This window comes from Festucalex cinctus, chromosome 11 (genome assembly GCF_051991245.1).
Source record: "Festucalex cinctus isolate MCC-2025b chromosome 11, RoL_Fcin_1.0, whole genome shotgun sequence".
Taxonomy (NCBI): domain Eukaryota; kingdom Metazoa; phylum Chordata; class Actinopteri; order Syngnathiformes; family Syngnathidae; genus Festucalex; species Festucalex cinctus.
In genome coordinates, this window is record NC_135421.1 from 8212290 (window position 1) to 8236746 (window position 24457).

General features: G+C 38.8%; 1 protein-coding gene across 1 annotated transcript in view; it reads left to right on the forward strand.

Moving 5' to 3' along the window:
• LOC144030520 (contactin-associated protein-like 5) overlaps nucleotides 1–24457 on the forward strand; it is a 155622-nt gene that overhangs the window by 18970 nt on the left and 112195 nt on the right. The window contains exons 2-3 of the mRNA XM_077536901.1: nucleotides 20118–20228; nucleotides 23560–23753. Of these exons, the coding sequence (XP_077393027.1) occupies nucleotides 20118–20228; nucleotides 23560–23753 (305 nt within the window). The remainder of the gene's footprint in view (nucleotides 1–20117; nucleotides 20229–23559; nucleotides 23754–24457) is intronic.

Genomic DNA, 24457 nt, shown 5'->3' on the forward strand with positions numbered 1-24457 from the left:
TAATCGTCAGCCTGGCATCCCTCAGAGGACACCCCCTTTCCTCGCTGCAATTTGTCAAAAATATCACAAGATGTGCGGAACATCCTGGAACTCTTTTGGCAGACGCACTCAGTCGCTTATAAGCTGTTTGGTACTTCAGTCAAATATCCCACAGGCCTCCCTGAACGCGCCATCCTGTCAGAAGAGGGATCGGCTGTGGGAGAAATGAATCGCGACAGTTGAACGGGCGCCGTTTCTCAAATACGTTGTATCGACGTGGGAGTGCTTCCTTGAATTCTGCCGCTAATTGTCAGCCAATACCTCAGCTGGCTCGCTCGAGCAGAGGTCACCCGACAACGAAGCCTGATAGTTCACGCAAAGTATCAAGTAGGCCTTTATCGATAGCGCGCGAGGGTCCGGGGGCTGCCGCGTTATGTGATACTGTTGCCGTGCCCTTTGATATTATCGACGCTGCGGTCGGGCGCCTACTGAGCGCGCGCAGGGCAATGCTTGCTTGTTGTAGTTTAGATGAGGCTGGCACGACGTTCTTGGCGTTATCTTGATTAGCACAAGTGAGGTCAGATAATCAGAGTTGTTCACAGAGCAGAATTTTTAAAATAATGCGGATCCTGCGGGGGTATACATTAGAATTGTTTGGCTGTTGTAGAGGTCTGCACCCCACTGTGTCATTCAAGATTACTTTGTACACTTCTTTAAGGAGCAGCTTGAAGGTGTTCAGATAGTTGTTGGTAATGGATTAAGTGACACAAAGGTCTGATGTGGACTGAATGCAGACAAAAGGTTGAGAAAAACATGGTCCATTTAATCTAGTTGCTACACAAAAGGCCGCTCAGCAAGGCGAGTTTAAACTAAGAAGCCAAAGAAAAGAACCCAAAGAAACATGACGGGAAGTACAGGTACACAACAAAAACAGGACAGCTTTAGAGCTTTAAAAGCTTTTCATTTTCTCCTTGATACCTTAATTTCACTCCTACTCCCAAATTTTTGCTAATATAAATAAATGAATATATTTATCAATTTTGTTTGGTCCAAAAGGAACTTCTAATAAAAGTGTTTCAAAGAATTGTATTTATTTATGTTTTTTATGTTTTCACATTTTCTTTTCATTTCCAAAATATAATCATTTCAATTATTACCCAAATAATAGTGATTATTTTTTTCATAATCAAGTAGCCCTAGATAATAATATCCATCCAGCCATTATCCTAACCGCTTACTCCTCACAAGGGTCGCGGGGGTGCTGGAGCCTATCCCAGCCGGCTTCGGGCAGTACACCCGGAACTGGTTGCCAGCCAATTACAGTAATAATAATAATAATAATAATTAATATTATTATTATTATTATTATTATTGTTATTATTATTGTTATTATTATTATTGCCAGTGTTTGGAATTTAAACGGCTTTAGGTAACTCTGTTCTTTTTTCATAAACGGACTAACCTAAGTAATTATTCTCCCCATATTTGAAACAATGTGAAATGCGTTGCGTTACAATTTATTTATTAGTTTCAAGTAAGCTTACAAGACTTGCAGTCGTGTGTCAACATTTCCGGAAAACAAGCTCTGAAAATGTCATTTTGTGCACAGTTAGAGGCACTGTTGTTAACCCTAACCCTAACCCTTGTGGACCTTTCCAGGCTTAGCAATAGGCGCTTTTCCACCGCATGAACTTTTTGGAGACTTTTCAGTTTACCTTTGTAAAATTCAGTTTGCGTGTTTTTCCACCAACAGCAATTTCCAGGGTAATTAAATTCCCATGGGACCATCCAAGTACTATGTCAGGAGCAGGGTCTTGCTGAGCCAGGCAGGAACTTTTAGGGGGCGGGCTGTACTGGCCAAGGCTGTTTGGTTGGTCATAATTGGGGTGGGGGGGTGGTTGTTACACCAGCTGGAGCTGGGCTCATGAAACTCAGAGTTCATCAAACTAATTTGAATTAATTACCAAGAACTAAAAGACGCCGTGAAAACACAAATTCTAAATTCCCTGCTGAACTTTTACAATCAAGAACTTCCTTTACCCAGAACTCAAAGATTCTGGGCTTGTTGGTTGAAAAGCAGCTATTCTAGCAGAGGCCACATCCCTCGCCTGCAAGTTGGAACTAATTTGCGTTTGACAACTTTTGACAAGAGTGACATTAATCAAAATAACAGTAGAGATTTGCCGAAAAACGCCCCCCATGAGGATCGATTTGTTGACAATTCTAATCCACCATTAACATTGCGACTCCACAAGCACCATATGACAACCATAAAGAAAAGATACGTAAGTCATAGCAACACACTCATCTAGTGTAATTAATAGCGCCAACAATTGTATTTATGGTATTTCACGAGTGCCAAACACGTGAAAAATGTTGAAAGAAATATGCAGTCACGGCAAATTACACTCATAGAGGCGATGGAGTCAAGGTCTGTTGGGGGCACCGAATGAATTATAGTGAGAAACCGTGTGCAGTTATATAACATTTGTATGTGAATGATGTAAGTCTACAGTTGGGCAGTTTTTCTGATGCAACTCAATCATTAAACATTTCTTTAAATGTGTAGAAATTGAACATAATAACATAATAAATTGAACAACATCACCATACCCTCTTAATTTGAAAGTGTACAAAAGTATGTTTTTCAGAGAGATCAAGTGGAAGCTGATAATTTTGAGGAGGGAATGGAGTAGTAGTTTTGGTAATGATTTTCGCCATGATAGTATTAAGCACTGCATATTTCATAGCATTGGCGATTTCTTTTTTATTTTAGTGATTATTTTAGCCCACAACAATGATAAAAAATGCCCGCGAAATCCTGGAGGGACTAGCTAGCTCTGTCTACAAATTACTTGTAGATGACATGTGTGCCCCAAAGTACACATGTATACAGTACTTATTTTATTATTTTTATTTTTATTCTGATTGCTGTAATAATTGACAGTGGTAGAACATACATCACCACTCCAAATGTAATTTAATTTATTATTATTATTATTATTATTATTATTATTTGATATGTCATTATCGAGTGAGGCATTTGTGTGACATAAATATTCACAAAAATAAATGAAAACACCCTATATAGCCTGTACATAATTAATAATAATAATAATAATAATAATAATAATAATAATAATAATAACAATATAAAAATGTATAATCCAAGTATTTGATATATTTTTTTTAAAGGCGCTGTCTGCCAGTTTCACTCTGGAAAAGGCACTTTTTAAATACAGGATTTAAACAATCAAACTACTTCTCAATTTACAGATCAGGGCTTGTCTTCATTTCTGTTGGTGAGTTTGTCCTTACAGAAGCTTACGTGTGTGAATCAGTGAGCGAAGAAAAAAAAAATCCGTGCGTGCTTTCAAATTGCCGCGGGAGTGACGTCACGCGGTTGACACGTTCGCCCGGCCCCGTTTGCGACACGCCACCCCCCTGCTCTGCGATTGGTTGGAGGGTTGTAAATAGTGTCTTCCCACAGAAACGTCCCGCTGTTTACAAAACAAACACAAAATGGTAAAATACAGCAGGCTGGGGGGGGTGCGGGTTTAGGACAAACTCACCAACAGAAATGAAGACAAGCCCTGATCTGTAAATTGAGAAGTAGTTTGATTGTTTAAATCCTGTGTTTAAAAAGTGCCTTTTCCAGAGTGAAACTGGCAGACAGTGCCTTTAAGTAGTGAAAATAGTTACTTTTCCTGGTAACAAGTTACTTTTATTATGACATAATTCAATTACTAATGCAGTTACTTTTTTAAGCAAGTAATGAGTAACTATAACTAATTACTTTTTAAAAGTAACATTTCCAAAACACATTATTATGATGATGATGATTATTGTTATTATTATTATTATTATTATTATTATGTATTCATATTCTATGAAGGGGTGAATGAAGCAAGACAAAGGAGATGAAACACCAGAAGTCACAGGATAACTAACAATGCAAAAAAAAAGAAAAGTCAATGGCCATTACACTTTACTCCTGCATAAATTGAGTGACATTTTTTAGCAGCAGCAATCTGCCACACAGTAAAGTAAGCTGTCACTAATTCATTCAGGTTTACAATATGCACACATGTTGCTCAGTGTATATGCAGGAAAAGGAGACTTTAAGGGGCGGTAATTATGAGAAACGATCATTTTCATAGGCTTTAGAGAAAAGTATGCCCGATAAAACCTTGACTGAAACCATTATGAGAACATGCAAAACGTCTGCAATTCAAGCGGTGTTTGTTTCACTCACATTGCACTGCTGTATGTCTCCTGGGTTGTGTAATTTGATGCAAAAAGAAGTGGGGGAGAAAAAGGGAAAAGGAAAAAGCATATCTTTGGGTCACTTGGAGGTTATTGTTATTTTCTTGGTTCAATAAAGGACTGTGGTGAAAAATGCCTTGAAGCTAAGTTTATGGGCGCACCTGTGCATTTAAGACACAGAATTGATCCGCAGGATTAGTCCGCTCCTCGCTCGTAGCCTGTCTCTATTTTTAGTTTTCTTCTCTTTTTTTTCTTCCTTTTTTTCATATACAGTGAAAGTACCTTTCCGGAGACTCAATATCTATGTGGAAACGGACGCTTCCTTCAATCTGGTGAAGAGGCATGCTTATCTTATTGTTAGCTTTAAATATTCATTCTATGTGGGCAAGAAGAAGCGTGCACTCGGGGCAACGCGGTGGCGAGAGCGCTCAAGATGAATATCCACGCTCTGTGACTGACTGCTCACAAACACTTCATGGCCGCCACAATTAAGGGAAATGAGTGGGTCGACGCTTAAAATGCAAAGCCTACATAAAGCCCGAGAGTGTTGCTGCTTTGCTTTGCTTTGCTTTGCTGTGCACACAGCCGCTGTCACGTTAAAACAACAAAATAGTTGAATGCAAACACAGAGAGTGAACAACTACTTGCCGACACAAGATTCATGGCTGTAAGGTTAAGGGTTAGGGTTTAAAATAAACAAACGAGAGAAAAAAAAAAAACAATTGTGTGGAATTGGAATTGAATGTTGATGAATTATGTCTTGAAGGAAGGTACTGTTGACTTGTTTCAACTACACTGTACTCCAAAGTATCATGTGTATGGGAATTTATAGTGGGAGTTTATGGGAGTTTTTGCATGCTGTTACAACCGTCGATTTAGATCACTAAAATCAACCTCAGACAGGTTTGATTATTACTGTACAATCCTGTGAATAACATTTTTTGTGCAAAAACAAAAAAAAAAAAGATCCCAAATAGAGTGGTATTATACAGTGGGCTAAATAAGAAATTGGACTTTTTCACATAGATGTTTACCAGAACCTAGAGGTTTGATTAATAAATAAATAAACAAATAAATAAATAAATGATTCATAGCATATTTCATACTAGGAGTGTGACGATAAATCGATATTGCGATAAATCGTGATACTTTGTCTCCCGATTATCGATACGTCTACGCCAGTATCGCGATATTTGTAGTTAATAACTAGCCACTCTAATGGCTCCATTGTTCATGACTTATTGAGCAATTACTTGGTGGGCCACTAGGGGGAGCGCCTCATAAGACTGGCGGGGAAATGGACGCAAGTCTTCAGGTGAAGAAGACTCATGGGCGTAATTTTTTTAAATTATATTATTTATTTATATTTTATTATTATTTTATTTTTTATTCATTTATATTGTATATAATAGATATTCATGTTATATTATGTATTTATATTATATATATAATAATTTTTTAATTGTTGATATTAATTTATTGTAGTTATTTTATTTTTATTAATTATGTATTTATATTAATTTATTTATTCATATTATTACTATTATTATTATTATTATTAGTAGTAGTAGTAGTAGTAGTAGTAATAGTAGTAGTTGTTTTAGCATAGATTATCGTGGATTTATTACCTGAGCAATATATTGATAATCGTGGTATCATCATATCGTGAGATAATCGTTATCGTGAGCCTTGTATTGCATATTGTATCGTTAGGTAGCCAGAGGTTCCCACCCCTATTTCATACACAATGTAACTCATGTTTCATACTGCTACAAAATAGCTACCTAAAATTAGTAAAGAGATTTTCGAAAGAATAGTTTAAAAATACTGTCAAGACCTTAATCATAGGTATGAGAAAATAATAATTTTAAACTTGGATTTAAAAAAAAATAAATAAAAAAATAAAATAAAAACATTTTATGAATTCCTATTATTCAGTCTGATGGTAAAGGATACCAGCAAACCAGTTGATTATACACAAAGAAAAACATGTTTTAAAGTCTTTTTTTTCGGGGGGTTGGGTGATATACATGGCTGCGTATTATACATGGAATTTTAGGATTACTTTTCCAGACGATAATTGAAATAAAGCTACTTTAGTAGGCTGTTCTGCGTTATCAAGCAAGTCACAAATTTGATATACATTGGGGAAAAGGTTCTTGATTCTGTTGAAAAGAGTGCAGGAATCCCCATGCTGTGTGACATGATTGAAATTACTGGTCATTTCTAGAAAACCATAATGTTAAATGTGATTCATAGAAGAACCTGGATATGAATGGTGCTCTAGTCGGTGGCTGAGCATCAGATTGCTGGACGCTGAGTAATGTTTTGGACTAGAATAATGAAGAGGCCTGAAGGTGACCTCTGCAAAACAGGTGGGGTTTTAACTGGTGCTTCCCTGTCATAGAACCAGAACTCGAAGCTTCAGTAGTAAAATAATTCTCATTCAAGACAATTCACCACTGCGATACAAGATACAATTTCTGCTTTGGCTATGAAAGAAGAAAAATTTATGGCGTGGCCTCAATCATCCCTTGACCTCAATCCGATTGAGAATCGGTGGTCCATCCTTAAAAGAAAGATAAATAACGATACAGCAATTCTCTGGGAGGCAATTCTTCCATCCTCAAATGAGATACAGGGAAAACTATCCATGGACTTGCAAGTAGAATAGATGAGAGCTGCTAAGGTGATATCGAAGAGATGCAATGTTTTTATGGTTCAAATAGCCTTGTTTTTATTTTAATCTCAAGGTACTGGCAGAAATACTAGAGATGTTTTTATTTTTTTTCTGAGTTCTTTGCAATCTATCTGTTGTGCAATTGGAACACTATATTTGAAGTTTGCACACAAAAATATTGTCATTAGGGGTATTTTGTTTTGAACAATCTATACTATAGTAGAAGTAAAAATAAGTGTAAAATACCTCACTATTCACATTGACTGCTTAGAAAAGTAAGCACAGAATGTGACTGTCATAATCAGTGCTGGAACTGACCAATAGGCGTCACATACATTAAAATGATAGTTATACATATAAGACATCATCAAACTGTTTGCACCCCACATTGGATGAATGAATAATTCATGAGCAAGGAAAGAGGGAATGCTGCTATTTGTTCTCTCATCTGTGATTTTGCAACCAGAATAGTTTGGTGCTGCAATGCAGGAATGTGAGAAATAACAATTTCAAACAACTTCAAACAGAAGGCATAAAAGAGTCTCCGCCGATCTGACGATTGTTCTTTTCTTTTTGTCTGCCACACCTTCGACTTTGAGCATTTTTTAGTGTTGAATGGTGCAATGATTCACACAATTAACACAATGGCAGTGGCAGCAGGTGGAGTTTTTTTTTTTTTTTTTTTTTTTTTTTTAATAATTGAGTGTTTAAAATAATTAGACAAACCACAGCGCTATTTTAGTGCAAACAAGATGGCAAAATTTGACAAAGGAGAGACAAAAGTCTTCCAACTGAGTTTTGAGCAGACACCATTGTCCTCACAGCCTTTAAACTTAGCCATTGAGCTCGACATCCATTTGAAGCAGCAACCTCAAAAGAAGGTTTTGGGGCTTGTGAGCAAGCGTTCAACCTGAAAATGTGCAACTTAATCATGTTCATTCCAAGTCTTTACTCTTCCTGTCACCTCATGATGAGCTATCAACAGTGTTTCATATCCGTCACATTTATTCTTAGCCAATCAAGGTCACATGTTGACGTTAGAGAAAGGAGGCACGCAAAACAAAACTAAACATTTTCCTTGCTAAATGCATTTAGCCAAGCCTTGTTGGTAAACAAGCTCCTGGAAAATGACCTTGGGTTGATTCAACTTAACCTTTGCAGCACTAAACCTGTAAAATCAAAGCAAACAAATAGTATCTAATAGTGATGTAACAATATCCAAACATCACGATACGATATCACAATATGAAGGTCACGATGCGATAATTATCACTATAATGTGGGGGCGTTGGTGATATTTAAAAAAGATCACAATATCATAAAAAAAAGAGAGCTCATACTAAAAAAAAGCACAATATTGTGCTTTTGTACATAACAGCAATGCATATAAACCACCTATAATTTATAATAACAATATTGAGGCACTTACTTGCTAATGCAAGCACGCATTGATCGCTTCACAAACAAATTAGGTTCCCCCTCATCTGACAATTAGCATAGATTTTAAACATAAAAGGCTAAAACATCCCCAATGAAAATGAAATTGCACTAATAAACTAGCCACTAGATGGTGCTAGAACTGCACAAATGGAAATCAACCTGACTTTTTTTAACATATGTGTTCCTTTTAAATATTGTGAACATGACGACGACGATATTGTGGCAGTTTTAATATCACGATATCACGATATTGCCCTTATAGTGACAAACCTAGTATCCAATTCACACAGATGAGGAAATGTGTTACTAACCAATATGCCAAGCACAATACTAATATTTTGTGCATAATATGTATATATTTGGTGGAGAAATTTCCCACCTCTATGGTAATGAGTGTCATTGATCAACAATGTCTAATTCATTTAACACCAGTGGCTAATTGCCGCACGCAGTTTGTGTGACTCAAATAACGTCTATCAAAATCTAGTCTAAAGGTGGCTATCTGTGGAAGCGCGCTCATGGCCGCAGTAGCACGGATAAGGCATCATTATGCCAGGCAGATCTGCCACTCCCTACACACCGTGCGTCGAATTCCATTTTGTGCTGCGGCCTGTGACATCCGACCGATGTGCGTGTACGCGCCGACATGTACAAGACGACGTCCTAAATTAGTCAGCTGTCAAACTTTGTGAGCATGAATGTCATTAGTGCAATATCCTTTTTGAATAGGACGTTAAAATGGAGCAAATTGCAGGCACGGACCCTATAAAGCCTGAACTATGAAATATGAGATAAAATTCTGATTCTTTGCAAACATGAGTATTTATTGGTCCTTTTGAACAAACTTTTTTTTTTTTTCGAAAACCAACATAAGACTTTAGACTTGTATCATATTTGATACATCTGGTCACAATGCTTGAAATTCGTATATTTATAACTGTCAAAAATATAATAATAAACAGACAAATCAAACATATTAGCATTTTCAAAAATCAGACATTTCACACTATTAATAAGTATAAGTGCCTCTCCCTTCTCAATTGGGGCGATCTTGCAAGGTTGCTGGAAAAGCCATCAGCTGGGTGATACTGCCCTCTAATGGATTATCCATGCAATGCATGTGTCTGATCATATACATCAGGGTTTTAATGAGGAAAAAAATATTTTACTCATGAAATAGACGGCTCAAAATGTCATATTTAATATGATACATTTGACATTATGGGGATAAATATTATTAAAATTAATGGTTCAAGGCAGCACGGTGATGAGTGGTCTGCCTCCCAGTACTGAGGATTCAGGTTCGAGTCCCGGCTCCGGCCTTCCTGGGTGGAGTTGGCATGTTCTCCCCGTGCCCCCCTGGGTCTTCTCTGGGTACTCCGGTCTCCTCCCACATTCCAAAGACGTGCATGGCAGGTTAATTGGGCGCCCCGAATTGTCCCTAGGTGTGCTTGTGCGTGTGGATGGTTGCTCGTCTCTGTGTGCCCTGCCATTGGCTGGCAACCAGTCCAGGGTGTACCCCGTCTACTGCCCAAAGCCGGCTGAGATAGGCTCCAGCACCCCCCGTGACCCTTGTGAGGAATAAGTGGTCAGGAAAATGGATGGATGGATGGATGGATGGATGGATGGAATTAATGGTTCATTCTTGGTGACGGATGTCAAGAAATGCAAAGCAACTTACGACTTACCGATGTGTGACTATGCAGTTGGTAGGGATTTCACGATAAGGTCAATATCGTGATATTGTGATATTAAAACTGCCACAATATCGTCGTCGTCATGTTCACAATATTTAAAGGAAACATCTGTTAAAAAGTCAGGTTGATTTCCATTTGTGCAGATCTAGGACCCTCTAGTGGCTAGTTTATTAGTGCAATTACATTTTTTAGTAGGGTTGTTTTGGCCTATGTTCAAAATCTATGCTAATTGTCAGATGAAGGGGAACCTAATTTGCTTGTGAAGCGATCAATGTGTGCTTGCATTAGCAAGTAAGTGCCTCAATATTGTTATTTGATATTGTAGGTGGTTTATATGTATAGATGTTATGTACAAAAGCACAATATTGTGCTTTTTTTAGTATGAGCTCTTTTTTTTTTTCTACAATATTGTGACTTTGTTTAAATATCGCCAACCACCCCACAATATCGTGATAATTATCGTACCGTGGCCTTCATATCGTGATATTGTATCGTGATGTTTGGATATCGTTACATCCCTAGCAGTTGGTTCATCGACTCTTGCGATGAAAGATGTATGAAATTAGCGTATCATGATAATAGTGATCAAAAATATATATATATTTTTTTGCAAACGCTGACACGTACAATCGAAATGGAAGGCAGTCTCAAAATGCTCACTTCATTGATCTATGCTCTCTCTAGACAACTTCACCCACTCGTGGAGGTGTTATTGCAGTTTCTTTAAAACATACTTTGTACTTTTGGTACTATACTTTGTAGTGTTCACACCCACAATGCCGAAAAGTCCTCATTTTAACTCAAACTTTAACTCAAATCCACCAACCAACCACTACTCCATCCATCTGGAGTATCAAGGTTTGCACAGCACTCATCAGTGAATATTCTCATGCTGTATGCCTCTGCATCATGGTGTGGCCCCCATCCTCCCTTGACCTCAAACCTGTTGAGAACCTTTGGAACATCCTCAAGCAAGAGATCAAAGAGTTTACATCAAAACAGCTGCTCTGGGGGGCTATTCAGTCAAGACATTCAAAAAATTCAAACTCACAAGTTAGCTGGATGCAAGAATTGTGAATCTGCTATCAAGTGATCCTGTGTTAAAATGTTACTTGACACCTGAAGATGTTTTTGATTGAAAGACTTTTTGATTTGAGTAAACACTGCTGCAAAATTCAAGAAATAAATATTTTCAGTTCTTTAAACCTATAAAAATGTTTTTGAAAGTCTGCTGTGTGTAATATTTTGAAACAGTAAATGTATTATCTAAAAGAATAATCAGTGCAGTCTTATAAAAACCGAATACCTATTTGAAATATTTTGTATTTTCATTCTCTATTATTTGTTGTAGCCCAAAAAGAAAAAACTTCTCTCAGAGATTCTAAATTCTATGTTCTGTTTTAATGAAGCCCATGTGTATGCTTTCTTTTGGCCAGCTCTTGAATGCATTAATCAAGCTAATGTAGAAATATTTTTTCCAACATAACTGCAGATGTGAACGCATCGCAAGTCTTTTACTTGCAACGTAACTCATTTAAAGAGAATTTTGTCATTAGGCGTTTGGAGTTGTGCTTGCGTTGTAGGTTTCATTTGTTTACCAGATTTGAAGAAAATATGGGGGTCAGCCTCAGAGGATTTTCCGTTATCCCCGAGGCTGAAGAGCAGCTTTGCAGGCAAATCGCCTTCATGAGCCATATTTGGCAGATGACCCTGTCTGCAGATTGGAAGGGTGCAGCTGAAAAGGTCTTTGATCCACACAAATGCATCCACTCAGTGATTTCACAATATTCTACAGCAGTGGTGTCCAAACTACGGCCCGGGGGCCATTTGCGGCCTGTCATCCATTTTTCAGTGGCAAGCAACATATGCTAAAAATGGCATTTGACTCAGTTCAAATAAAATAAACAAAACAAAAATGTTTGGAGATGGTCAAAGTAAGAAGGGAGGGTATCGAAAAACAGGTGCCATTAAAGGTTATTTTAGTTAACTAAAACTAATGAAAAAAATATAATTCAAAAAACAATAGTTACCAAAATAAAATAAAAAAGGAAATGCCTTTTAAAAAATGAAAACTAACTGAAACTACATTTTATGAACTAAAACTAACTATAATTAACGCAAACATGTCCTTCGTTTTAGTCTTTGGTAATTAATTGAATGCATGAGCCTTTGGGGATGATTTTAAACGTGATTTTTCGTAGATTTATTTTGATATAAACTGAAATAATGACGTTTGAATGTATGTCACACAGAAGTGACGTCATCTAGCAGCAGCCAATAGAAAAGCAGCATCAGATAATGGCGCACCCATGCTGTTTTTTTAATATTGTGCACAAGTAAAATGAAAAATTTCAAAACTTTAATAACCCTACTGCTATATTACAAATAAATTGTTTTTTTGTTTTTTTTAGTATTTTTCTAAATATGCAAAAGCACAAATAAATTATTTGTACAATTTTTAGGACTAAACACTATTTCTCTTCATAACATTATGTGGCCCCTGCGTCCTTCTGTTTTTCTGTATTTGGCCCTCAAATGAAAATGTTTGGACACCCATGTTGTACAGTAATACCTTGACGTTTGAGCATATTCCATTTCTTGAAGTTGGGTGACCTTTAGTTCGGATGTGTTTTAAAAGATTTCCCATTAAGATCAATTATATTTGGAATTTGTTCTCAACTCTAAACTGTCTCTACCATAGCGTTGTCCTGACTGTCCCACTTGCACTTTTCATGCTTGCTTGCATCAGCTGGATCACACTTTAAAAAAACAAACAAAAAAAACAAACAAACAAAAACAAAACATTCTGCTAAGTTAGATTTTTATGCTGATTAATACTAAAATTGGCATGCTGATTCCAAAATTGCTGTCATTTTTTTTTTTTTTAGATAAACAAATCTCCACCAATTCGTTTTCGTAAGACTGTAGTAAAACGCGCTTACACCAACTGGACTGATCTACAGCTATGTGGCAACTTGTTTGTGTTGTGACAAGGTGTGTGCATCTCCCCATAGGTCAGTACTATCAATATCTGTCAACAGAAAGCTAGCATAGTGGGAATTAAGAGGATTAGTGCTGGATTTTCTCTTAAACTTGTAACCATAGGCATAACGCTGTACGTTCTATTTCGGTTTATGCTGTTTTGTTTTGTTTTTTTAAGTTTTCAAAGCCTTTAACAATTCCATCTTTGTGTTTTATTTACATAAACATACAGTTAATTCATATTTTTTTAAGAAAGTGGGGACCCTATACCTCACAAACTCCAAAAAGGGAGTGAAAGGAGAGAGTTTACTGCCTTGGTCTGATCAGATTGATCATATTGCTTCAAAGATGGGACATCGCAATTTCAAGTCCCATTTTTGATTATGCATGATGTTGTTTGATCACTTATTTGTCACATTTGTAGTACAAGTATTGCCTTGTTATTTGGTTAAGTGTTCCTGATCTTGTAAAAACTCCAAACAATAGAGCGGTCCAATTAATCCTCAACTCTTCACTCGGTGATATTGTAATCAATATGCACAAAACAATTATCATGGATAACAGTAGAAGATAAATTAAATTAGTGTCTATTGATGTTGATGTTATGTGAAAAATGTAATATCGAATGGTACACTCAATTTCTTTTTTCATGAACAAATAGAATTTTTAGGGTTTTGTTCAAATCAATAAAATACAAATTAATCAGTTCTATATTAGATGGTTGGATGTAATGTTGTATTTACTAATATGTGTCTCTGTAATTGTATCCTTTTGTGATGTTGTTTTCCCCCCATATTTTTTCCTTATTTTTTTGGTATGGTTGCTTGCTTGAGTCTACTTAAAGTATCTGTTGATTATTGTTTGGTTTGGATTGTGTTTTCATATTTTATTACATAGAATAATTTTAACCTTTGTGTGCCGTTGTTGTGTTAATTTTAAAGACCCCAGAAAAACTAGTGACCACTTTGTGGAAGCTAATGGGATCCTAATATAGAATAAAAAAGGTTTTCAGATCTAACTACACTCTAATTGTGTTCTCTAGTGTTATATGTCAGTCCCAGTTGAAGTTAAAGTTAACGAAAGACAATTATCCATCCATCCATTTTCTGTACTGCAGCTGAAATGCTCGAACCAAACTACAATTTCTTCTTATGAAAGTCTGCTATTTTAAAGCTGCTCAATGCAGAAAATTGAACTTCAAATCGCTACTGCTACGTCACATGTGGCAGAAAAATGAAACTGCACACTCCCTTCTTCATGTACACAATGCGCACATGACGTCACATACACAGACACAGGGCGGGAAATTCAAACCTAAATCCAGTCTAAAAACGATTGGCCAGAGGCTTCCAGGAGTAGTAGCCATTATGAACTGCAAAGGTGTTAATCAGCTAATTAGAAGAGGTTTGAGTCATAAATGGTCAAATAAAAAGGCTATTGTAAATTGTTTTTTAGAATATTCCTTCATAAGACAGCTTTAATGTTAACATATAATGTTAAACGCCATGTAAGGGTTACTTTGATGCACACAGAGCAGCATTAACAAAAACAACCAGAACAGCAATACTCACAACTATATCTTCTGTCTGTAGGACAAACAAATATGAAAATGTCCTCTTCCTTTTGTGCTTTCTTAAGCTGCATCATGATCTCTCCCAATAGAGTTAATTGCTGTGTGGATTTGGTGCGGCACAGTGTAATACTAAAAAGTAGGCACACTATTCTAAACTCTGACTTCTTGGTACCCTGTTAAAAAAAACAACAACAAAACATCAATTGTTGAGGGCACAAATGATATACTGTGATATGATGGGCAGCACATGGGAGCTAGCAAGCTATCGAGGAGGAACTACATTCCAAAGCAGTCTACAGTTTTACTCAGACTACTACAGCTAAGCCTTTTATGCAGTCTGAAATACTATAATGGAGTATGCTGACATCTTTCATGATATGATGATGTCACATATGAGAATGTTTCAAAAAAAATGTTTTTTGGGGGGGAATTTAAGATACCACTATATCATTGCAAGTAGGAACTGCTATAGTCATTAAGTGCATGGAACAAAGAGAAGTCATCAAGTTGTGTACTCCACTTTTTAAGTTTAGTCACTGACTTTCAGTTAGTTAAACAATACATCTTAAAGTGCTAATACGAGTCCACCAATCACTAAACGGTTTAGGCCCAGGAGATCTCACTAGTATGTGTAAAGAATATAAACAAAGAAAGATCTATTGACTAGGCTGGCTAAGAGAGCCCCAAGTGCAAACTAAACACGTTCAAGCAGCATTTATTAGACCTGATACAGCACACGACTTGAGAATCAACTGCCAATGAATGCTGCAATTCAGGCTACTTGCAAGTCTGGAGCCTATAAGGGGATGATTTCAAAGCCTTCCAAGCGTAAACAACAAAACATGGCTGCCGACTGTGATAAGCTAAGCTACTATTTGTTTTGTTAGTGACCTTTTTTTTGGAATTGATCATTTTTTGAGGTTTTCATTGCCGGCATTGTACACGTTTGTTTTAATCAATCACAGCCACAAATAAAAATGTAGTCTTCGTTCTTGTCGAAGGCAGTGGGCGGGGAGAACAACGAACATCTTACCAGCTAGAAATGCACGAAGCGCCCCTCGTTGTTCAACATTCATCAAGGAAACCGTGAGTAATTCTGCAAGAGCAGAATTAATTGCAGCGTCCATTCGTCCATGTTAGGTTTGTTTTACCCGGGACTCACCGGTTGCGGCAGCGGTGCATTCCGGCGACGCAACCAATTAGATTCCATTCATTCGAATGGTGCGAATTACACCGCTTGCATGTGCGTTGCGTATCGACTGCGTGCCGCAACCCTTCCGCAAGGATAGGTTTTCTATTTTTGCCGGTTGCCGCATCGGTCGGCCTCCGGCAAATGGCAAGGTAGCACAAAACACATCGAGCTGGACAGGAAGACCGACGCAGTTTCAAAATAAATTTCCAGTTACCCTTCAAATTAATTAAGTAATTAATTAATTGCTCATTATTTCGCAAGCATGTCAGCAAAACGTGATGTGGGAGTAGCCGGGCCTGGCGTAACGTGCGAGGTGCTCATTCACGGTTTAGACACCAGCGAACATGGACGAGGAGAGATTTATATTGGAGGTGGAAAGTCACAAAATAATAAAAGTCCACCTCTTTCTGCTTGTCTGTTGAGCACAAACTTTCTGTGTGTTTGTCGTTGTTTTGATTGCCGCATGATCGTGCGGTCACGCGAGACATTGGGGGGGTGCAAATTTTGGGATGCGGCTGTGTGTTGCAGTAGTAGTGATGCTAATATGTTTTATATGTCTATTATTATGGGCGGCATGGTGGATTACTAGTTAGCACGTCCGCCTCCCAGTTCTGAGGTCTCCGGTTCGAGTCCAGGCTCGGACCTTCCTGGGTGGAGTTTGCATGTTCTCCCCGTGCCTGCGTGGGTCTTCTCCGGGTACTCCGGTCTCCTCCCACATTCCAAAGACGTGCATGGCAGGTTAATTGGGCGCTCCGAATTGTCCCTAGGTGCTTGTGAGTGTGGATGGTTGTTCGTCTCTGTGTACCCTGCGATTGGCTGGCAACCAGTTCAGGGTGTCCCCCGCCTACTGTCCATAGCCAGCTGAGATAGGCGCCAGCACCCCCCCCCCCCACCCCCCCCCCCCCCACCCCCGCGACCCTTGTGAGGAATAAGCGGTCAAGAAAATGGATGGATGGATGTCTATTATTACCTTTTTGACAGTTATAAATGTACAAATTGAAAGCATAATTGTGACTGGCTGTATTAAACATGGTACAAATTAAAAGTCAGATGTGGAAGTTGATTTTCAAAAAAATGTTTGTTCAAAGGACCAATAAATACTACATTTACAAATAATCAGAATTTTCTCTCAAATTTCATGGTTCAGGCTTTATAGGGTTCATGTATCACTATGAACATGTGTGACTTACATTTATGAAATCCGATTTTTAGCAGCAATCCAATTTCAGTTTTCTGGAATGCAAGACAAGCTTTGGTGAATCAAAACATGTAGATTATTGTCCTTTCATGATGGAACTTTATTCCTACTTGACTAAAAGTTTATTCAGACTTTATAACAAAAGACTTTATTGAATTTTCCCCCATTCTATTCTATTTTTAAATTATTTTATGTGCTGTGTACTTCAGTTAATTAAGTAGTTATTTTAAATATTCAATTTTACTTTTCTTATTTTGTTCTTTTATTTAATTTGTGTAAAGCACACTGAGTTGCCTTTGAAATTGAAATGTGTTATGCAAATAATCTTGCCTATGGCATTTAATGCCCGTACCATATGTGGACAAAAGTATTGGAACTCATCCAGGTTGTAGAAAGTGAAAAATATGCAGTCGTTCTCCTTTTTGATCTGGTCCTGTCAAGGATGAAGAAGCAATCAAGTTTGGTTTATGTGGACCAAAAACATTTCCTTGAGGAACTCCACTCTAAATTACCTGATTGTTATTTTGGATGCATGTTGGAGCTTTGTCGAGTAAAATTATCTACTTGAAGTTGTACACAATTTGATCACCATTCAAGTGTGTTTTTGCTACACTCTATCCCTCACTCCTATATTTCCAATGGCTGACGTACAAAAACATTCATTTACCATCCGATACTATATAAATAAAGACAGCACACAACAGTTAACATTAATGTTTCAATATAGGAAGGAACCAACCTCAAGAAATATATATATAAAAAAAAAAAAATGCAGGAACTCATAAAAAAAAATGATTACAACAAGGCTATAAAAGAGGGTGAACAATGTGCTGTAATTCTTGATCCTTGGGTTATTTTAATCAAAGCATGTCACACAGAGCAGCAGCTCATTTTCCTGGACTGCCGCAGCTTTCAAGAGGGCTGTAAAAACAGGGCAAAAAAAAGTTTGCATTACACAGGACTGACCTCCCAATACCATCTGTTTTGGAAACTGTAAAGCTGTAAAAAGAGGCTGAACGATGTAAGGCGATTCTTAATCCTTGGGATATTTTAATTCAGGCACGACACACAGATAAGTCATTTGCATGAGACAGGACTGCCCCCCCCCCCCCCCAAAAAAAAAGGGGGGGGGTGATATTAAACACCAGCTGTATCAATCTTAGGTTAGCTTAGCATTTAGCATGGCTTCTCAGTCATTTCTCATCAATACATAATAAGTAGCGGTAGGTATTTGGTTTTTCTTCTACTTTCTTTTTACAGTTGTCTGTCACGAGCCTTGTGATGCATATTTTTGAAAAAAAACAAAAAAAGGTTCATTTTAACGTTGCAAGAGCACCATGATCTTGAAATTTGGAATTGCATTTGAAAACAAAAGAGCTATTTGAAATTAAAATTAAAATTCATTATTTATTTTCCAAACAAAGAAAGAGCCACAGCAGAAAGATAAAAGAGCCACATGCGGCTCTGCCGCCACGGTTTGCAAATCGCTGTTCTAGATCCTCGGGTTAGTTTGACTAAAGCACTACACAAATATTTTACAAAGACAACTGGGAACTGTTTTAACTTGACATACTCTGTCCCTTTTTAAGGGACAAGCCATAGCAGCACAAACATGCAACCCAGCCAAGTCTTTACGGTGAAGAGTTGTGCTTGAAAACAAACGGAAAGCGAGATAAGACGAGTGAGGCTCATCCAGCAGGGGGATCAAAAGTGGGACCCAGGATACTTTTGACAGATTACCGGCCCAGTGCTTGCATAATAACCCCGGCTGTGCTGTGTCAAGATGCCACGCCAGCGCTCTCATTTCTCCCCCCTCTCCAATGAACATCTGCGAGTGCGGTTGCCGCCCCGCCAACAATTTGAGTCTCGGGATAAGACTGCTTGATCCACTTTAGTCACACTTGGAAATCGGGATTAGCGGAGAAATCTCTCGGCGAGCGAGCGCAATCAAACCGGGTCAGTCGGAATGCGGCGGGACGCTCCGAAAATTCAAGGGAGCGCGCGCCGTCGACATTGTTCATCAGATGGACGGCCTGTTGCTGGGAGGGAAATAAATAAATAAAATGAACTTGACCAAGACTAATACGGCTTTTTGTAGCCTGGAGGCAAAGGCCTCTCAGGCGCACGGTGATGGAGCGATGATTGTAATCAAACTGGCGCCAGTTTTCATTACGCTCTGCCATTCTGGGCCCGAATGCAACAACTCAGTTAATCCGAGCTGGGAAGTGGCTGCTGTTGTTCGACTGGCTGCGATCATTGAGGCGGGGTGGGGGATGGAGGAACCATCAGGAGTGCGGAAGGGAGGAAAGTAAAAGGAGGTGGGATTGACAGGTTTGGATGGCGAGAGTGAACCAGCGTTGCAACATGGGACGCCGATGTGCACACTCACACACACACGTACTCCGAGGGAGCGTTTTGTGTCTCGTTTGAAGGGTCACTGCATGGGTTAATAGACTGTTTGAAGCATCTGAGAGCTGGATAAGTGAGGCAGCCTTGTTATTTTCTCTAATCCTCGCTTTCAAAGCTGCAACGCCGACAGGTAAAGACACACTTTGCACCGACGTGTTCCAACGCTCACCACTTCCTGCATTTTCTACCCTCAAACTGCAAAGTGCACGAATCCCAGAAGTCAGGGCAGTCCTGCTCAACACGGAAGACTGATGCATGGATGCAAAAATCAATAAGAGTGGGAGCTGCAAATTTGAACACGGTTTATTGCGGAATGCTGGTTTAGAAACTCCAAGCAATAATTCTCTATATGAACTCATGTAAATAATTGCCTTTCTAAAACCTTGTATTTTACGAGCGTTTTAAAGCAACAAGTCAAGGTATAACTGAGATGTTGACTAAAACCAAAATAAAGATGGTCGCCTATAAAAATGAGGGCATCATTGTCATCATCATGAGCATGAAGAAATCTCAGTGTGGTGCAGTGTATGTATGTAAATGTGCCAGTAAAAAAAAAAAAATTCAAAGGTTTATTCTAATACAGCCAAATTAGGATGGCTTTTTTTGCATCTCATTAATTCCATCCCAGCTCATTTGCATTGTTTACATGCGACTAAAAATAAAAGTCACTGTTGTCACTCTCTCGTTGTTGTTCCCGGCAGATAATTGCAACGGCCCTTTGGTGTCCGCACTGCCGCGCTCGTCCTTTCAGAGCTCGTCGCAGTCGTCAGTCAGCTACGCCGCCCACCACGCCAAGTTGCACAGGAGAGACGGTGAGTGTCTGTGCTGCCACCAGCTGTTACTTCAAGCTGTTGATGTTTAAAAAAAAAAACATTTTATCAGCTGTTTAAACATTAAATTGTCACTTTATCTCCCACCCTCCTCCCTCCACGGTGAAAATGTTTTCTTGAAATCATGTGCTGACTTGAACCTTGCTCCATCTACAAGATCATGCCATCCATTACATTATAGTTAGTTAGTTAGTTAGTTAGTTAGTATTTTAAAATATTTTATTATATTTATTTCTATTGTAGTTTATTCTTAATACGTTGGTGTTTGTGGGCAGTACAGTGTCATAGTGGTTTGTACATCTTGAGCAGTTCCTGATTCAAATTTTGACTCAGGCCTTCCTCTTATTCTTCCTGTGGTTGCAGACGTTTCTAGTCCTCACACGTTCCAAAAACTAAGGATGCACGATAATGCTATTATCAACCGATACCGATAAACCAATAATTTACTGGTGCCGATGTCGATAACCGGAAATAAGCCGAAAATTGTTTGCAAAATTAACTTGAATACAAATATACTTTCGAGCCCTACTATGTCTAACAAATACATTGAAACATTGTATAAACTTTGCACAATGTTTCAATGTATGTAAAGCACCATGAAGCTGAATTTTATTGATATGAGACACAACCACAACAGATGGACCAATGTGGCATGTCTATAATTATTGCTGGATTTCTCTATAATCTGGTTTATCTGTTTGATGTCAATATCAATCAATATCGGCCACTGATATTATCGTGCACCTCTACCAAAAACATGCATGCTTGGTACACACTGAAGGGTCTACAAGGTGTAAATGGTGAGTGGTTGTTTTTCTTCTATAAAACTATGAATGACTAGGAACTAGTCAAAACTGTACTCTGCCACAAGCCAAGTTAGCTGGGATAGACTTCTGCTCCTGAGTATTAAAACAAATGGATTGAAATACAGTACCTTGTGAAAGCATTAGCCCCCTTGAACTTGTTGACTTTTGGCCACAATTTAGGCTTAAACAGAAAGATATAAAATTAAATTTCTTTGCAAAGAATCAACATCAAGTGGGGCACTAAACTTTTCCACTTTTTTTTTTTAAACAAATAACTGAAAATTAGGGCACGCAAAATTATTCACCCCATTTTCTCTCAGTGCAACTGACTCCAGATGATGAATGTTGATCTAAAGAGTCCACTGAATATCTGCTCTGTGATGGTCTCGGTCTCAGAGGTCTGTTAAACGAATATGGGGAGCAAACAGCATCATGAAGACCAAGGAAGACTCCAGGCAGTTCAAGATAAAGTTATGGAGAAGTTTAAAGCAGGATGACGATATAAAAATATTTCACACGCTTTAAACATCTCGCGGTGCACTGTTCAATCAATCATATTGAAATGGTGAGAGTATCAGACCGTCTCTCTAAATTTTCTGCCCAAAGAGGCTATGATCACTCTGGATGAACTATAGAGATCCATAGCTAGGTCTAGGTCTAGATCTGTCCATAGGATTGTCATTATAGACACAAGCACAAATTGGGCCTTTATGGAAGAGTGGCAATAAATTCATTTCTCAAAGAAAACCATTAAAAAAAAAAAAAGAAGTCACATTTTAAGTTTGTCACAAGCCACCTGGGAGACACAACAAACACGTGGAAGAAGGTGCTCTGGTCAGATGAAACAAAAATCGAACTGTTTGGGCTAAATGCAAAACGCTATGTTTGGTGTTGAAGTAACACTACACATCACCCAAACAGCACCCCCTGGTGGTGGCAGCACTATAGTCTGGGGCCCGGCCCAGCGAGACTAATGGGAAGTTTTCTGGTTGGCCGCTAGGGGGCGCGGTTTATTTCGGCCCGTAAGTTTGTTTCAAAAGCAATTACATTTTTGATCATATACAACATGACTATTGACGTTGGTTGGATTGGTAAGTAATTTTAGATTGATATGTTAATACATTATACAAAAATATAAACACAACACGTTTGTTATTGCTCCAATTTTTTACGAGATGAATTCAAAGATTTAAAACTTCTTCTACATACAAAATATCACCATTTCTCTCAAATATTGTTCACAAACCAGTCTAAATCTGTGATAGTGAGCACTTCTCCTTTGCCGAGATTAATTCATCCATATCCAGATGCTGATTAGGCACTGAATGTTTTTTTTTTTTTTTTTTTTTTGAGTTAGTACTGACTGATTTTTTTTCCCCACTTGTTTGGTCCGGACAAAAAGTGGAATTTTTTTTTTTTTTTTATGGTTTAGTGCGGTTCATTTTCACACTGTGCTTTTTGCAAGTTGACTAGATTGCGTAATCACGATCTATGCCCCCATTGGACAAAAATGACGAGGGTTTGAACGCATACAGAAACCCGGAAATAGAGTAAAACATGAAATTCCGACGCGCTCCATTACTGTTCTGCATATATGCCGTTATTAGATGCAAGATATTTGCGAGCGTCAAGAGCAGCTCATTCAACAGAGGTTCGTAACGCCATTTCTAATTTTGGAACAGCATCGTCGATTGTATGCATTAATCTGAAGGAGCCGTTGCGCTCCGCGTGCCAAGCCCCCGACCACAGCATGCTGACAGCAGCGTGGCTAAACGGAATACGAAGGATTATGAATGAATCTAGCTCAATATTCACTACCGGGATATATCCCCCCCGCGATGCTTGGCTACTGTGGCTTGTTAAGCCCAAAAAGGCGCATATGTCCTGCAGTTGGAGCGGATCAGCCATCGTTTGCATTCAGACTGCCAAGCGAATCACACTGAGCGCCTTGGAAAGCGGACCAAGACCACCTCAAAAAGTGGGTCTCGGTCCACTTGTTTGGTCCGCATCAGGATTCGTTTGTGTGTATTCAGATCTGCGCAAAGGTCCGGATCAGCATTGGAAACGACTCTGGTCCGTTTAAAGCGGACCAAAGAGTGCAGGTCTGACTACACAGATTTTTAATTGTATAAAACAGGTCAAAAAGTTCAAGAGGAGCTAGTACTTTTTCAAGGCACGATATAAAGCCTTTGAAGTGGCTAGTGTATAAGGTTCTTCAATATATAATATCATTTTGAATGATACAAAAAGTATTCTGAATTTCCTTGTCATTTCCAAATAATCCTGACTGTGTAAGGACATCTGACCCGAGATGTTTGAGATACCTGAGTTCAACGTTTGCCATGTCCTTTTTAACGGCTCACTGATTTGTTATCAAACCATTCAAAAGTTCCATCCGATTTCCCACACGTGCGAAGTAACATAACTGCAACATGATGCTAGCAGTGACTCAGCTTAAAACCACAAGAGTTGACCAAATCAATGTTCCCATCGATTTTTACCGTCAGGGGCCGGCGGCTGGTCTCCGATGGCGAGCGACAAGGAGCCGTGGCTCCAGCTGGACCTCAGGGAGCAGATGGAGGTGACAGCGGTGGCCACGCAGGGATGCTACGACAGCTGGGATTGGGTCAGCACTTACGTGCTCCTCTACAGTGACACGGGACGAGCGTGGCGGCGCTATCGCCATGACGATGGCACCGAGGTCAGTGATGGGAACATTATCTCAAGTATCGTTATCGGTTCTCATAAAGTATCGATAAACTAGCTTCAAATATCAATATTAGCTCTGTTTGATGCCACACTTGCATATATCAAATCTATGATATCTTCATTTCACATCTTTGGTATCTAGTTACATCTTGTCATGGATGACAGTGAATTTCCCACAGCTCAACCAGGACAAAAGAGAGGTTTTAGTTGTTGGTTTTGAAGGCAAATAAAAGAAACTGAAAGATTTTCAATGATCACAATTTTGTCAAAGAAAGAAAGGAGTTTAATTTTATTCCACATGTCAGGAATGGGGCGGCACCGTGTATGAGTGGTTAGCACATCCGCCTCCCAGTTCTGAGGGCTCGGGTTCGAGTCCAGGCTCCGGCCTTCCTGGGTGGAGTTTGCATGTTCTCCCTGTGCCCGCGTGGGTCTTCTTCAGGCACTCCAGTCTCTTCCCACAATCCAAAGACATGCTTGGCAGGTTAATTGGGCGCTCTGAATTGTCCCTAGGTGTGCTTGTGTGTAGGATGGTTGTTCGTCTCTGTGAGCCCTGTGATTGGCTGGCAACCAGTCCAGGGTGTCCCCTGCATACTGCCCAAAGCCAGCTAAGATAGGCTCCAGCACCCCCCACGACCCTTGTGAGGAATAAGCGGTCAAGAAGATGGATGTCAAGAATGTAAATAAGATACTGTATGT